General features: G+C 28.2%; 1 protein-coding gene across 7 annotated transcripts in view; it reads left to right on the forward strand.

Annotated features, from left to right (window-relative positions):
- LOC107453163 (uncharacterized) overlaps positions 1 to 15,896 on the forward strand; it is a 41,326-nt gene that overhangs the window by 12,965 nt on the left and 12,465 nt on the right. For 3 of the 7 annotated variants that reach the window (XM_071180549.2, XM_087150070.1, XM_087150071.1), the window contains exons 6-16: positions 578 to 742; positions 2,538 to 2,613; positions 3,242 to 3,382; positions 5,264 to 5,449; positions 7,810 to 7,965; positions 8,057 to 8,166; positions 8,775 to 9,027; positions 11,118 to 11,305; positions 11,382 to 11,456; positions 13,722 to 13,879; positions 14,993 to 15,281. In XM_071180549.2, the coding sequence (XP_071036650.2) occupies positions 578 to 742; positions 2,538 to 2,613; positions 3,242 to 3,382; positions 5,264 to 5,449; positions 7,810 to 7,965; positions 8,057 to 8,166; positions 8,775 to 9,027; positions 11,118 to 11,305; positions 11,382 to 11,456; positions 13,722 to 13,879; positions 14,993 to 15,281 (1,797 nt within the window). The remainder of the gene's footprint in view (positions 1 to 577; positions 743 to 2,537; positions 2,614 to 3,241; positions 3,383 to 5,263; positions 5,450 to 7,809; positions 7,966 to 8,056; positions 8,167 to 8,774; positions 9,028 to 11,117; positions 11,306 to 11,381; positions 11,457 to 13,721; positions 13,880 to 14,992; positions 15,282 to 15,896) is intronic. The other 4 variants (XM_071180550.2, XM_087150073.1, XM_071180551.2 and 1 more) reach the window with 3 other exon arrangements.

The raw sequence follows: 15,896 nt of genomic DNA on the forward strand, positions 1-15,896 counted from the left end.
AACCTTTAAAATAAATTTTAAAAAATAGATATAAAAAATAATCCTGTTTTGCTCAAAATTAAAGCATAAAATGATTGTGAATTTCATTTCATTTATATTAATTTATGATATCCTAGTATAATATCCAATCAAATGATTAAACAGCTAAAAAATTTTTTAAAATGAACGTTAAATAGAGAATAAATAAGGAAGTTCGCACATTCCTCTTTTATCCACATGTTCATCATGTTGCATCATTTTACTTGAACGTCTCTAAATTTCAAAATCATATATTTCTGAAAGTACCATTATATATACTCTGTGAATTTACAATTATGTATGAATTTGCTTGTGTTGTGAAAAACTGACTTTGACTTTGTTCTGGTATTATATATTTTATATTTCAAATTATTCTATTTGTGAACTGTGAATGCTTCTTATAAGTTTCAAATAGATTTACTCTTAGAATTTATGTCATAGTTTGGCTTTAAAATCTAAATCTTCAGTTTTTTTTTCTTTTATGTATTGCATTTGTTCCTGTCATAAAGTAAACAATCTTAAAGCATCATCTAATAATTATATTTCATTATTTTTATAGGACAGTGTAGATTTTGAAACCGTTTCCAGGCACCCATCTTCCCATCATTCTGTTCATAATTATGTATCATCAAGTGTTGATCTTGTTCACTCGCATCAGTTGGACCATGGAATGCATTGTGCTGTTGATTCTACGGTTAGTCCTAAACTTCATCATAATGAAGAAGTAATTATCATTTCAAGAAACTGGTTGCATGTCAATTTATATGTTCTTAAAAAATTTTACATAGTGTTTTTGTATGATTCTTTTTACTGCGATCAACTTTTTAAATTATAAATATCAATTTGATTGTAAATATGTTGCTATTAGGCAAATATTTATGCTAATTTTGCAATGTTGAGTGTTCGTTGCACATGTTTGGAAGATTATCAGGTTCTTTTTATAATATGAAATTTTAATATGAAAGATTATAAAAGATAATGTATTTTCTTTAAATGAATAAATTATCCCTCAGAGACTGACTCAACATTAAACAATTTTTTATCTAACACAAATGTTAGATAAAAATTCTATAACAGTTTTGCTGTTCTTAATCTTATGATTCTATCTCAATGTCCAAGCAATTGTGAATCTCTAAAAGATAGAGTATGTCCTAGATCAAGCATCAAACAATAGGCTAATCTGTTTTCCTGTAAAACCTTTTTTTTTTTTAGATTATTACATATTTCCATTACACGGAGAAACATATTAAAAAAACCTGCCCGATATCTAGAGAACTTTAACCAAATAGATTAAAAATTTAATTGTTGCGCTAACTTGTAAGAAACATTTTTTCCAACCAAAATTTAGTTTAAAGTTACCGTTGTCCAATTTTACTCATTCATGCTTATTTTCTTTATAAATGGAAATCATCTTATACTGAAATTGTTATCAAATATTTCCAAATGATTTTTTTATTATATAATTTAAAAATAATTTTTAATATTAATACAAATTCACACATGGTACATCTACTTTTATTCTAACTTAGAACACCTTCTGTTAAAGTTAGTTCACTTTGGGATAAAATGACATGCTTCTGCAAAATGAAATTTTGGAATCTAACCCGGTGTTACTCCTGTAAAATTTATTTGCACTGTAAATCAGGGTTAGTGGCCATCAGGCATTTATCTATAAAGGATTACATGTTTTATTTTAATCTAAAAAAATAAAAAAAAGGTAAAAAAAAATAAGGTAAAGATAAAAAAATAGTGATTGAAAATTTTAATCTTTAATTCTTATAACTTAAATTAATTGGATAATTAGGGGCTCAATCAACTTAAATTTACCAACTATCACATGTTTATTACTTTATAAATGCTTACATGTAAACATTTTTGATGAAAAGGTAAAAAAATGATGATTGACTATTTTATTTTTTAATTCTTGTAACATAGCATAATTGAATAATTGGTGATAGTTCAACTTTGGTTTGATTAACTATCACATGTTTATTATTTTTTAAAATTTATTTAGAAGTGCATTATTTCAATGCCATTTAAAATGTTTTGTATGGTTTTATCACTTTTATTTCAGGAAATCAGAAAAATGCTTTTGGAAAAAATCAAATTAAAATGTCGCAAAATTATTAGTTAATTTATTCTCTCAGTGAACATTCAATTGCCAAAATGTTTTTGAAATACTGAAAGACAAATTGATTTTGTTAAATTAAAGATGGTTGAAATCTAAGTGTCATCTATTCTGATCTTAAGAGACAATGCCTTTTCAGTTAGGAGTGTAGAGTCTATTCTCAGAACATATCGCTAATTTCAATGTAAATTTTAGTTTAATCTGAGGTGTGAATTTAATTTCCCATTAAAGCCTGAAATTATACATACAGTTTTCTTATTTGATATAATAGACTCTGTTTGGTTTGATATCAGATTTACTTACTTTTATAATGCTTTTTTTAAGAGACTTCATTTTCTTCATTCATTCTCATGAAACATTTTTTGTCTAAAAAAGATTATTTTATTTTTAGAGTATTGTTGACAGTTCTGATGGCTACTCCCAACACATGGAAAACCAAGATCATATCCTGCATACCACGACTGAAGGTTTGTGTTATTTTTAATTTTTGGTTTTCAAAAGCTTTTTTTAAGTTTTTTTAAAAATCTTTTCTAATTAAAAAAAATTCATAATTAGTTGGTGGCCTGTTAAAGGACAAAGTGATATGTTTTTCTGTTCTACAAAAACCCTTTTTTGTATATTTGAGAAGCCTTCTAGCAGGAGTAACCAATCTCTTGATCTTCGCATATTACCAAGCAGAAAGTATATTAACTCTTTAACCACCACCTCATTTTTAAAAATTTTTTTTTAGGATGATTAGAGTGGGTTTTTAAATGTCTCCCTCCAAAACAAAATTGACATGTTTTTACAATTTTCAAAAATTATACTGATTACGAAATTTAATGGGACAAGTTCTTAGAGCTGACCAAACATTTTCTTTAAGATGTCTATATTTCCCCTGCACATATTCTGTACCCTTATGAATGAGTAACAATCTAGCAAAGACTTTTTTTTCTGATGAATATTATTAGAACAAATATTAATATTTTCAGTTGTTAAGAGTTTCTACTTAAATTTTTTTTTCAATAATTCAAATTATCTCTGAATACAATTGTTTCTATTCCTTTTCATGTTTTACAACTATGTAAAAATTTTGATTGTTTTATGTTTTGCTAGAAGATTACACTTGTCATATTGCTGAAATGGGTTCTTGTGATGCCTCTACTAATGAAGCAGTAACCTCAGTTTTAAGCAATGGATCTATTGAAGCAAATGAAGCCCTAAGTTCATCAAATCATGGATTTACGCACAGTCGCTGTAAGTATTAACTTTTTCAGTTAAGAACAGCTAAATCAGGAAAGTAAATGATAAATAATTTTTTTCTGTGTCGACCTTTTCTCTTCTGTAAGCAGTTTGTCTTCCTACACATCAACTGACATTTTTTATGTACATAAAATTTTTAATGTACTTCTATATAATCTCAAAATGTTTAACAAGTTCTTATATTACGTTATGGATGGTGTTTTCAATATAAATGTAAACAATCTCAAGCTCAATACCTGCTCTAGTTCCGGTTAGAAAGTTTGCAACTGCTTACTACAGCTTATTCTGCGGGGCGATATTTTCAAACGGATAATTTTGTTTTCAATAAAATAAATAAATTAAATAATTTTTGAGCTCAAATCTGCGGTATTTCATACAATATTAATGTTATTAAGTAATTCTGGTGAGTTTGAAGTGAAGAATTGTTTTACTTATATGTAGATATATTGTTAAAAAATGTGACATGGTTGCCAGATTTTGAATAACTCGCTTTTTTGGCAATCCTGATTTGGCCTCTATCCATTTGTTCATTACTGTTTGTTCTTGTTGCAAGCTGTGCACCATCTTACGTTAGTGTTAGCACCTTTAGCATTGTAAACTCAAGTAGTAAGTAATCAAATACCACGTTTGCAAGAATCTCAAAATACAATAATCATGTTGGTGAACCAAATGGCTTTAAAATACACTGGAAACAGTAACCCGGAAGTATAGGCTGTATAGAGCTTGCAGCCTTCCATAGTGTAGAAAACACCATCCATAGAAAGTTCAAAAATATATATGCAGCTTCAAAAATACTTAAAATTTCTTCTTACTATCTTACTTCTTACTTTCTTATACATACTATTATTAAAAGATGAAAAACAGACTGGAAACTGTGGGTTTTTTTAGTTTTGTTTCTCATCTTTATTTATCCATTTTTAGTAGGCAACTTTGTTTTATATTTTAAATCACTTTTGTTTCTTCTCCTTTGAGCCCTTGAAACATGTTGATTGTTTCCAAATTTGTATATTTTTTTGAAGCAAATGAAGTTTTAATCAAGTTATACGCACTATTAGCAACAAGAACACATCTATTAATGGTTATTTTTATTTATTTATTTATTTTTTTGAATACACTTAATGAAAAAGTAACTGAAATATTTTAACCCCTTCTTTCTCGCTCCCGTGAACGTGACAGGCCGAGGTTTCGCCCTCTATTTCTCACTCCCGTGATATTTCCGGGCTGGAGTGTTCGGTAGTAACGCGCCAATAGGAATGGAATTAATTGATTTCTTTTGCCAGGAAAACATTTTATTTCTCATTTTACCCACCAGATGGCAGTGCCAGGATATTTTTAAGGTAATTGTAGAAAAGAGATGAAAACAATAAGAGATGTAGGAAGGTAACTCGGTACTACTGTCCAGATTGTAATGTTGGCCTCTGTATCTCATGCTTTGAAATTTATCACACAAGAAAAAATTACTAATATTTATTTATATTATACGTAAGTTTAATAAAAAAAATTTTAATGTTTAAAGCACTTATTTTTAAAATTTTCCTTGCTTGTTGGAAAACCAACATTAAGTCATAGTAACCCTGAATGTTGGCTTTTCCTAATAATTTATTTTTTTAAAATTTCAAGCTAAAAACAAATTAAAAATGAATAAATATATTGTTCATACATATATTTTTGTATAATTGTCAGGGATAAAAAAAATAAGCACTTTTATGACCGTTTTATTGAAAATTAACCGATTGTTAAAGGGTTAATGTGAGTTTCAATGATTTACTCAAAGTCTGAAATTTTAGCTCACGGTATACCTTTAGCTAATACATTATTTACTACTTATAACTGTAAATATTTTTCTTGATTAAAATAATATCTTTTTGTTAATAGTGGAAGAATTGCAAAGCTGCGCTACTGTTACTAGTGCCACTCATCCTGATTCAACTAGAAGTCCTTTAGGTCTTGCTGAGAATTCTCAACATTATGCCCTCGCTACCACATCCATTTCTGATTCATCTGAATTAGTGCAAGTAGAATATTCAAGACCTAGACGAGATCTTCGTAGTAATCGTCATTGTAAGTACTTTATTTTTGAAATATTTAAAAGCTGAGAGGAATTTTTTTTAAAAGTTTTTATTCAAAGTGAAAAATACCAATTTATAATATATTTAGTTATTACTCACACACATAAAATATTTGTTCATTATTAAAATGTCTGTATCCTTTTCAATATTAAATTGAGCATGATATTATATTAATGAGGAAATTAGGGATATATTTGGTACTTAGATAAATAGTTTTACTTGTAATTTTTTGTTTCTTCAGAAAGTAATGCTACTTAAAAAATGTGAAACAGTAGAGACTGGTTTTTTTTTTTTCCCCCTTTGAAAAGAATTTTGTGGTCATGACCTATTTCTGCTTTCCGATTTCAGCAAAACGATGTGCTGATCGAAAAAGTTTAAAACAGGAGTCCCACAGGTCAGAGAGAACAGGAAAAACCTAGAATTTCCAAGGAATTTTATTTTAATTCTAAAAAGCAGTAAATAGTTAAAGAAAGTTGTAATTTTTTACAAAAAACCTGGAAAATAATTAGTCTTAGAATTGTCAGTATCAGTAATAAGTTACTGAGATTCAAATTAAATAATTCTTATATCTATTTTACAATCATTTTATAAAATTCCATTTTTTAGTGAAATTCTCCATTTCTTTTTCCATGTCTCCATTCTCTTCAAAGTTTTCTGATGAGAAATTGCTTGGTATAGATAAAATATGGTATGGATTTTCATTGAAATTTACCTGATATACCTGGAAAAGCCAGGGAATGTTTTTTCTGAAATTGAGTGGGAACCCTGCTAAAATTATGCTTTTTTCTTATATATTCACTAAAAAGTACCTAATATTTTTTTTAAAGATAGTTAGGTTAAAATTAATTTATGAAGTTATAAAGGTTTCACTCTTCTAAAAAGTATTATAAATCAATTATTTTGGTATTATACAAACTTTTCAATATTTGTTTTCATACATTGACATCCTTTGTGTTGAGAGTGAGTTGATAAAAAAGAAGAGGTTAACTGAAATTTTTTATGAATTAAGAATGTACATACAGTAGAGAACCATCTATCGGGTATTCAGATAACCGGGGAAAATTTTGCTCGGTTTTCCCGCAAACGAATGCCAGAGCCAGGGTGCGTAGCATTTTTAAAAAGTGCTTATTTTTGATTTTCGTTTATTAAAAGCCCTTAAATGTGCTTTTTTCATTGGGTGTTTTTATAAAGTGCTTAATTTTCCCTTTTTCGAAATGATATTTTTCCTTTACCATGTTGATTTTCCCTACGAATTATACAAAAAGACACAGTTCACATTGTTCTATTTAACGTTTTATCATGTTTAATTGCCATTCGTTTCCGTAGCGTAGCGTATGAAAACGCCATTCGTTTTACATGATTCAAAATTTCATGATTTTTGACATTTGTCAAAAATAATGCATAAGGTTTAACAAACAAGTTAAAACAAGATAAAATTGTCAAAAACTTTGCAACCCTGCCTAATTATATTTTTTTAAAGTGCTTAAAAATATTTTTGAGTGCTTGAAAAGTGCTTATTTTTTGTTGAATAATTTGGCTACGCACTCTGAGACCGATTATGAAAAAAAAAAAAAAAACGGCAATTCGACTCATCCTTGAAGTTGAGTAGAGGAAAATGTGAGGAAGTGAAGAATCCCCCCCCCCCCGTTTACCCAGAGAAACGTCATTTCCGTGACCTTGAAGATCTTTAGATGGAGAGGAGGCAGGGATGGGATGAATGTTTTATTTGCTCCTTTAGGCCCTCAATCAAACTCAAAGGAGTGGCATGCTGATTTTCGTTTTCTCTTTGATTTACGAGGGGTTGGGTAAAATGCATTGCACATGCTTATCAGTGAACAGAAGATGAAAGAGAAAAATATATATATCTATTTGACATCGATTAATAAAAATAAAATCTTTTTCTTTTGAATAAATTCTAATTCTTTGGATGTGCGGTATCATTTACAAGTTTTTCTTGATGTGGAATTACATCTGCTTTTGTTAAAAATCGTGTTTTATGAAAAATAAATAAAAGGAGAATTGTTTATTAATTTGAACATACGATTATTTTCTGAAGCAGATTGCAGTTTTGCTTTTCTGATGCCACTACGATCGATTTTTTTCCCCTTCTTTTCGCAATAAATTTCATACTCAATAAATTAATACTTTCGTACTCAATAAATGCCCTGCCAATTATTCCTAAATCAGTGCAGTAACCCACTGCAGTTTTCTAATGTTAAAGTTTGTAGCTGTTATTAATATTTCCGGCTTTGTTGTTAAAATTTCTGGTTTAATGAATCGTTATTGTGTGTTTCAGTATCAGATGCACTAGCTTGGAAGATATTGTCAATTATCATACTTTTTCTTTTCTAGGGTGTGAAGATTGTAATGCATTTTATGAAAAGGAATGCCCACAACACAGAATTCAATTAATATTTGACAAGCCAGTCTTGAGTAGGGCCTGGGCTAGTTTGCCTGCTACATATTTGTATGTGAACAAAATAGCTATGAATGAAGAAGGTGATCCAGGTGGATATTTTTATTCCTTAGATCTTTAAAATATTTTATAATAAAGTATGCAAATGTGCTTCAGATCAGAAATTTCTCTTTGAATTTTCAGTGTATGGAGTATTTGCGAAAAAGACAATACCTAAAAGGACACAGTTTGGTCCAATTGAGGGTGTACTTGTTAAAAGAGAAGAACTTCCTACCAACAATTTCCTATTACTGGTGAGATACTTTAAAAGTCCTAGACTTTTTTTCTTCTTTGTTTTGTTAAACCTAGTTAATAGATTGCTCTCGGAATAGCATTATAAATCTGATAATTTTGAATGAAAGGTTGATGGTATTAATGACAGCTAAAAGAATTCTGTAATTTTGAACTAACTTGCAATTTGAGGTAAAATTAGCTGCAGTATGAAGTACCTAGATTTTTGTACCATGATTAAATTTATAAATAGCATGATTAAAAATTATTTAAAAAGTATTAGTGAAATTAGCACCTATTGAAATGGCATACTGTTTAATCATTATGAAACTCAATTTTTTAAACCTTGTATCAGTATTTTCCTCCATGCTTTTAATTCTATGTTCTTATTGTTTTGAATGTTTAAAAAAAATCAATTAAGCTGATATTTAGATAAATGTTTTTATTTTTTGTCTACTTGAAGCTTTTAGTTATGTGCAAATCATTATAGAATCCCAGAGCACATTATAAGAAACTTGCTTTTTAACGAGCTAATTTAATTCTCATCTTCTGCAGTTTATTACATTTCAACTTTCATTCTTCAACGGCATTAACTAAGAGTACAAATTTTATTTGTTAATTTATTTTTCAGATAGAGCATGAAGAAGGAATGGCATTGCTTTTGGACACTTCTGATGAATCCATGAGTAATTGGATGAGGTTTGTCCGACCCGCAGAGACGCACAAAGAACAAAATTTAGTTCTTGTTCAACATGGTCATTCCCTTTATTTCAACACCACTCGAGCCATTAATCCTAAAGCAGAATTAAAAGTTTGGTATTCTCAAACATATGCTGAAAAGTGGGGTCTGCCAATTTTGGAACCAAATGAAGATGAAAAGAAAGGTAATACCTTGATTTAAGTTATCTGCACACTTCTAGATAATTTGTAATGGGCTTTTATATGTCTGCTAAAATTTTGTTTACTAAATGTAATTGATAAACACATTCCATTTCATAACAATCTTGAGTTTAAAATCTCGGGAATGGGTTAATTGCATTATAATAATTTTGGATGCAAAATGAGCTGTTTTCACTTATTTTTAAATGGAAATTATTAAAGTTTGAAAGTGATTTATGGAGACATGTTAAGTGAATAAATATTGGGTATCTAAAAAAAAATCTAGCAACTGATTTTTAAGGGAACAGTGCACATCATAAGACATGAAAATTGTTTAGCTCCCCATTACCAAAAATGTCATGAAAAAGTGGTTGCTGAAGTTGAAAATCTGAATGAAAATATGAGTTAATCCATGTGAGAAATTTTATTGGGAATCATGTTCAGTGCAAAATAAATAAATGAAACACCCTAAATATAACTTTTGATCTAATGGTTTGATGGGGTTACCTCCAATATGCTTATTATTTAGTGTAGACTATATTGAAAGTTACAAAATCAGTCATAAAAATGTACTTTAAGGATTGTGAAAGGATCTCTTTTAATAAGGATCTCTTTTTAAGGATTGTGATTTCTGATTCTTCCTCCAAAAAATAGGGCTGATTTGACTTCTAGCCTGATTTAGAGTTGTCTTTGTTTGACAATCCTTGTCTGTAGCAGGCTAGTAGAAATTAAGGTTAAAAAAAAACATGTTTTGGTTCTCATTATGTCTTATTGTGACATCAAGACTTTTATAAACATAGTTGAAAAAAATCCTTTAATTTAATTGTAGTTTAGAAGTGTTTTGTTTTATTTTATTTATTCTTTTGTAAATAAAACTTTAGTAATTTGCAATTTTTACTTCACTTTTATGTGGCATACTCAGTGTTTTCATTACAGAAAAAAAAATGGGATAGAATTTCTCACCCTTTCTCAAAAACAGGGTGAGATTTCAAAAAGTAAAATTTAAAAAAAAAACACGAGTAGACTTGGAAAAAAATTATTTCTTTAATTATAATACATTTTTAACATCTTCTAATTGAATATTTTTGCTGCATCATCATAAGGAAAATGTTCTATATCTACTTTTTCATCAGTTATTATATTTATTTGGTGAAAATATCCGTATTTGTTTCGTTTTGACAGTTTCTACCGACATTTGTTTCATTTTAATTTGTCTGTTACTGAGTAGAAGATGTCGCCTTAACAAGATATTTGTCCATCTTACATTTATGCACAAAAAAATGTAAGCGCCTTACATGAAGAAACCTTACCTACGGTGAACTCGTGGTTGCAGAGAAATGTGTTCTGAAAGCGGTTTGGGGGGGTTCTGCTGTTCGCACCGGTTCTGAACAATGCTGGTAAATAGGGAAGCTAGATAACAAGGACCAATGTTCAAAATAATGAAAGATCAAGGAAGAAAAGTGAAACAGATTCTATCCAAAATGGCAAAAGACGAAATTTTTTCCAAAATTTACGCATTTTGAAATTGATTAATAGAGTGTGCAAACTTCTCACGTTAATAATTTTTTATTGCGTGAAAAGAACAAAAATATGCGAGATTCTCGCGCTGTAGTGAAAACACTGCATACTTATTTATAAATAGCTGAGTAAAATAAAAGTTTAAGTGTTTTTTTTTCTCTCTGAGTCAGTTTTCAGGCTTTTTATATCTTGATAATGATAATCCATGATACCTTATAACTAAAAGTAGATGTAATTTTTATATGATTTATCTTCACAAAAGAGTTATTACGTTAACTACAAGAATTTGTATAGGATCTTCCTTCACGTGTTGTATTAAAGAAAGATATAGACTATTATTTTAAGATGATAATATATTAAAGATGACAATATATTATTTTAAGATGATATAAAGTGAAATATATATCTTATCCTTTGTGTGTATGTAAGCCTGACCATTTTTTGTACATAAATTTTGCTGTTGACTCGTAAGTATACTTTAGAGAATTATTTGAATTAGACTTATTTTAATCTAGTGTTATTAAAAAATTTTGTTATTAAAAAATTTATCGATAAATTATTTTTATTACTTTATTAGCACTTCAAGAGCAAGAGAATGCTTGGCCCTGTTTTGAGTGCAATCAACGATTTGCTACATCAGAAGATCTCCAAAAGCATTTAAATCAGCATGATGAAGAAAATGAGACTTCAGGTGGAGCACGTCCTAGAACCAAAGCTAAAGCAAAATCTAAATTTACCAAAAGAGGAAATTTAACACGTCTGAGAGTAAGACATTTTCAAGACTTCATTTAACACTCATCTCTGTGTCCATATGTCTTATGTTATAAATTAATTTTTTTAGGGAGAAAATGTAAATACAAGCATTGAAAGCTCTTTAGTGAGAAAAGCTAGAGGTCGACCTCCCAAAAAATATAAAGTACATATTATTTTATTTGCCTTTTTCTTGAGTGTAATTTTTTTTGTTGTTAAAATTAATTTCTATTAAAAGATAGTAGAAAGTTCCATCAGGTTTGCTACGCTACCTGGAGAACCAGAAAAAGGTAAGGAATTTGGAAATTGTCCAAAAACAGAGATTAACAGTTTTGAGTCAAAATCTGGAAATGTCAGGGAATTTGATTTGGCAATCGCGAAGTGTGCGATCTTGGAGGCAACATTTACCATAGAACACTTTTCCAACATTATCGGTTGCTAGAATTTAGAACAGATAGAAGGGTGAATGTGTTTCAGATTGACTAATCTTATTTTTGATTTAGAAATTTATTATGATAAATAATTTTTAATTTCTTACAAATTAATGCTTTTTTATTGTTTTATTTGCTTAATTACAATTAATTAAACTTGCTATTTGTTAAGAACTCACAAGAAGCACTTGGATTGCGGTTCCACATGGAAATTATAATTCAATACTATATCCTGGGGACAATCCAGGTGCTTTTTAGTGCCCATTTTTGTAAAAAATTTAAATTATTTTTCTCCAAATTGTTTTCATTAATAAAGAACATTCAGTTTAGCATTCACTATTTTTCATTCATTCTTTTTTTTTTTATAAATCCCTTTATTTTTTCACAACTTTTTCTTGTTTTTCAAATTAATTCCTATATACTTATAAACGATATTGTGATATGCAAACTTGAAATTTGAGCTATCAATTTTTCTAAACATTCGATTTGTGATGATTCTATCATAACTTTACGTTGCTTGATAATAGTTTATTATCCGCATGTATTTGTAATTTTTTTTTGTCTCCTTTAACATGGTTTTTTCTGATTCAATATTTTTAATGCAAAGTTATTGTATTTTGAGTTATAACTTTTTTACGTTTTCAATTCGTGACAATTCTATAATAATTTCAATTCATTTGATGGCAGTTCTTTCGCCACTTTTCACATGATGTCTTAAATCATTCTTTTTTTTTTTTTTGTCTTCTCTGTGTGTTTTTTTTTTTTCTTTTTAAATTCTGTTATTATTCCAATATGATATTACAACAATACTTTACTAATGAATTTTTGGCACCTTTGATTCGTAACGATTCCATCGTAAATGTCCATAGATTTCCAATCCTTTTTTGGCAGATCGATTCAAATTCAAATGTTTTTGATAAGGTGCTATTACGAAGTAAAATTTTGAATTATCACTTTCTGGCGCATTCGATTTCTGACGATTGCATTGTAATTTCATGTCGTTTGATGATAATTTTCCGAAACTGTAATTTTTTTCGGCCTTTTAAATGTGGTTTTTAAAATTCGAATATTTTAAATATGATGCTATTACAATGTGCAAATTTCAATTAGCATTCGAAGTTGACACGTTCGATTTGCGAGGATTCAATCTTAACGTCCTGATCGGTGATAGTTTTTTCCCGACGATTTTCACATAGTTTTCCAAGTTTTTATTTTTCATAATGACTTTTGAATTAGAAATATCAATCTTTTATGCGTTCAAATCGAGACAATTCCATCGTAACTTCATGTTATCGAGTGTTAATCATTTTGGCATTTTCCTCAAAGTATAAAGTTTTCCGAAATCACTATAGTTCTAATATTTCATTATGACATGCGTATTTTTAAGAGTTTTAATGTGCTTGTTTCGTGACTATGCTGTCATAAAAAATGCCGTTTCTTGTCATTTTTTTAGAGAATCCTTCGAACGATTTTGTGCAATCATTTTTATAAAGTGAAATTTCTTGAAGGGGTGGTTTATAAAAATTTTAATTTTGTGAAAGAGCTGTTTTTATAAATTTGAATTTTGTAAATAGGTCGTTTTTTTTGGAATTTGAATCTTGTGAAGAGGCCGCAAGCGGTCCAATTTCGATCTGAATCGAATTTTTTATTTTTTATTACAATTTTCGAATTAGACCTATCACTCTTTGATGCATTCAAATCGAAACGATTCCAGCAGGCTTGAAATGTCTCTTAATAAATGATTCACAGGTTATATATAATTTCATTAATATATATGTAAAATTGTAATTTTAAAAAAAAAATTCTGTTATTTAATCAAACACTTACCTTCATTTTTTATTAATTTAAAACATATCGAGTGTTAAATTTCCAATCCATTTTAAAGGTTTTTTTTTTTTTACTTACCAGGTTTTTGTAAAAACCTGGAAATGGCTCTACTAATTACTAGTTTTTTGTTAATATAATTATAATAATAAAAATATTTTTTGAAAATTTTTCAGATACCTGCCAAACAGGAAGACTATAAATGTGATATCTGCTACAAAAGCTTTCCTCGAAATTATAGTCTACAACGACATCTGATCATGCATACGGGTGAAAAGAAATACAAATGTCCTATTTGCGACATAAAGTTTAGTCATGTGTATAATCGCAATAGGTGAATACTATTTTACTTTAATTTTAATCCATTTTGTTGTAGCTTAGTTAATTATTATTTCCTTATTAAATAAATACTGTATAGGCTTGATATGACGGGTATGGTATATTATGAGAAGCTACAACAAATTTCCCACTAATTGTCAAAATGCTAATTTTAAAAACACAAGAACTGTATGTTTTTTGCTAATAAAAAGTTGCTAGTCTTCCAATGTTATGTCAAAACTACTTATAGGAAATCTATTTTTCTTCTGTTTAAGTAAATAATATTTTGAAAATGGAAGGTATTTGTTTTTCTGGCATTAATACGGAAAACCAAACATTTATTATTTTAACTCCTTATCTTCATGAAGGACCAATGGCTAAATTATTTTCTTTCTAAGAAAAGAAAAGCTCTTCAACTCTTTTTAGAAATTCTGTCATACATTTCAAAATAATGCATCTTATTTCCCACATATTTATCAATGATATTAAAAGTTTTTGAAGCACATCATTTTATTTTTTTGCTAAAGCTCAATACAATTTGGAAACTTGTTGTTCTAACATTTCTGTCCTAGACATTTCTGATTCGATTAAATACAAAGCTACATAATTCAGTCTACAATTTAAGCAAAAGTAGTCTATTCTAGATCTGTATTGTAAATCAAAATAGTTTTAAAATAAGAAAAAGAAAGAAATATATCAATTCTATTTTTTAGCCTGTTTTAATCATTTTATGTAAATGACAGTGCATTTAATTATTTGAACGAGTCTTTGTTAGTCTGATTTATTACGTTTGTAATGCTTAGCCTTGTTTAAGTGAAATTTTAACCTCTCTGTAACAGACTATTATGTAAAATTTGATAACAATTTAGTTTTAATCGTAAAAAAATCGTAATTGTTCTTTACAAATATTTCTATATCTTATTTTTACTCTTCCAAAATTTGATATATTTAATAAGTTATTTGTTTGCTTTAGTAAATGTATTTAACTTAAGTAATTATATATTTTGATAAATTTAATTTATTTAATACATAGCAGTATTGTTAACTCATTTAAAATATGTCCTCTAGAGTGATTTAATAAAATGAGTACTTTAGATAAAAATGTTACAGTATTGTTGACTCATTTTAGGCATGTCCGCCGGCATAAAAGAGATGATGAACAATTACCAGCTCCAAAACCTACCAAGTCATTGTTTAAAAAGAAGCAAGGTGCAGAATGGATGTGTACTCATTGTGGACTTACTTTTGATAATTCTAATGTACTTAATCTTCACACTCTAACTCATGCTGCTGAAGATGTAGCTTTCAACGAAGAGCAACAATTTCTTAATAATGCCTCCTTGGAAAATGGAGTTGAAGGTGGTGAAGAAAAAATATTGGGAATCGATGAGATGCATAAATGCCCTGAATGTACTCAGGTATGTTGTATGCTGTGCGTAAATTTTCAGGCTTATGGACAAAACATTTCAAAAATAAGTGAATAAATGATAAAAGCTGGAATTGTTAATATTTTTCAAAGGTAAAAAATTTTTTTAGAATATTAAATTGTTGTTATAATGAAAATATTTTGAAAATGAACAAAATATTTTGTATACATCGAGAAAGGAACAGCTAGAATTAATTTTCATAATTTTGTCTTTGTATATTTATGCATACTTTAGGAAGAGGAATTAGCATTTAATAATTAATTTAGAGTGATCACAGAGCTTCTTTCTGCGAAATATTATAAATATCTGGATAATTTTCCTCAAGTAATAATTTATTTATTTATTTTTACTTATAAAAAATTTTTTTAGTATTATTGTAACAAAATTTTTAATATAAACTAATTCTACTTCACATTTTTTTTCTATTTATAAGAGTGTTAATTTTTAATTACTTTCTACCTTTGTATTAAATTAATTTTCTTATCCTGGTTTTACATTCTGGTAAAAATCAATTTTATGATGCTACAAGAAGCTATACCAGTGATTACATACTCTTTTCTTTTTCGTTCTGCATTAGATTTAACTTAAAATACATAAAATTTTATC

This window comes from Parasteatoda tepidariorum, chromosome 8 (assembly GCF_982258835.1).
Source record: "Parasteatoda tepidariorum strain Cologne lab strain chromosome 8, Ptep-v5.0, whole genome shotgun sequence".
Lineage (NCBI taxonomy): Eukaryota > Metazoa > Arthropoda > Arachnida > Araneae > Theridiidae > Parasteatoda > Parasteatoda tepidariorum.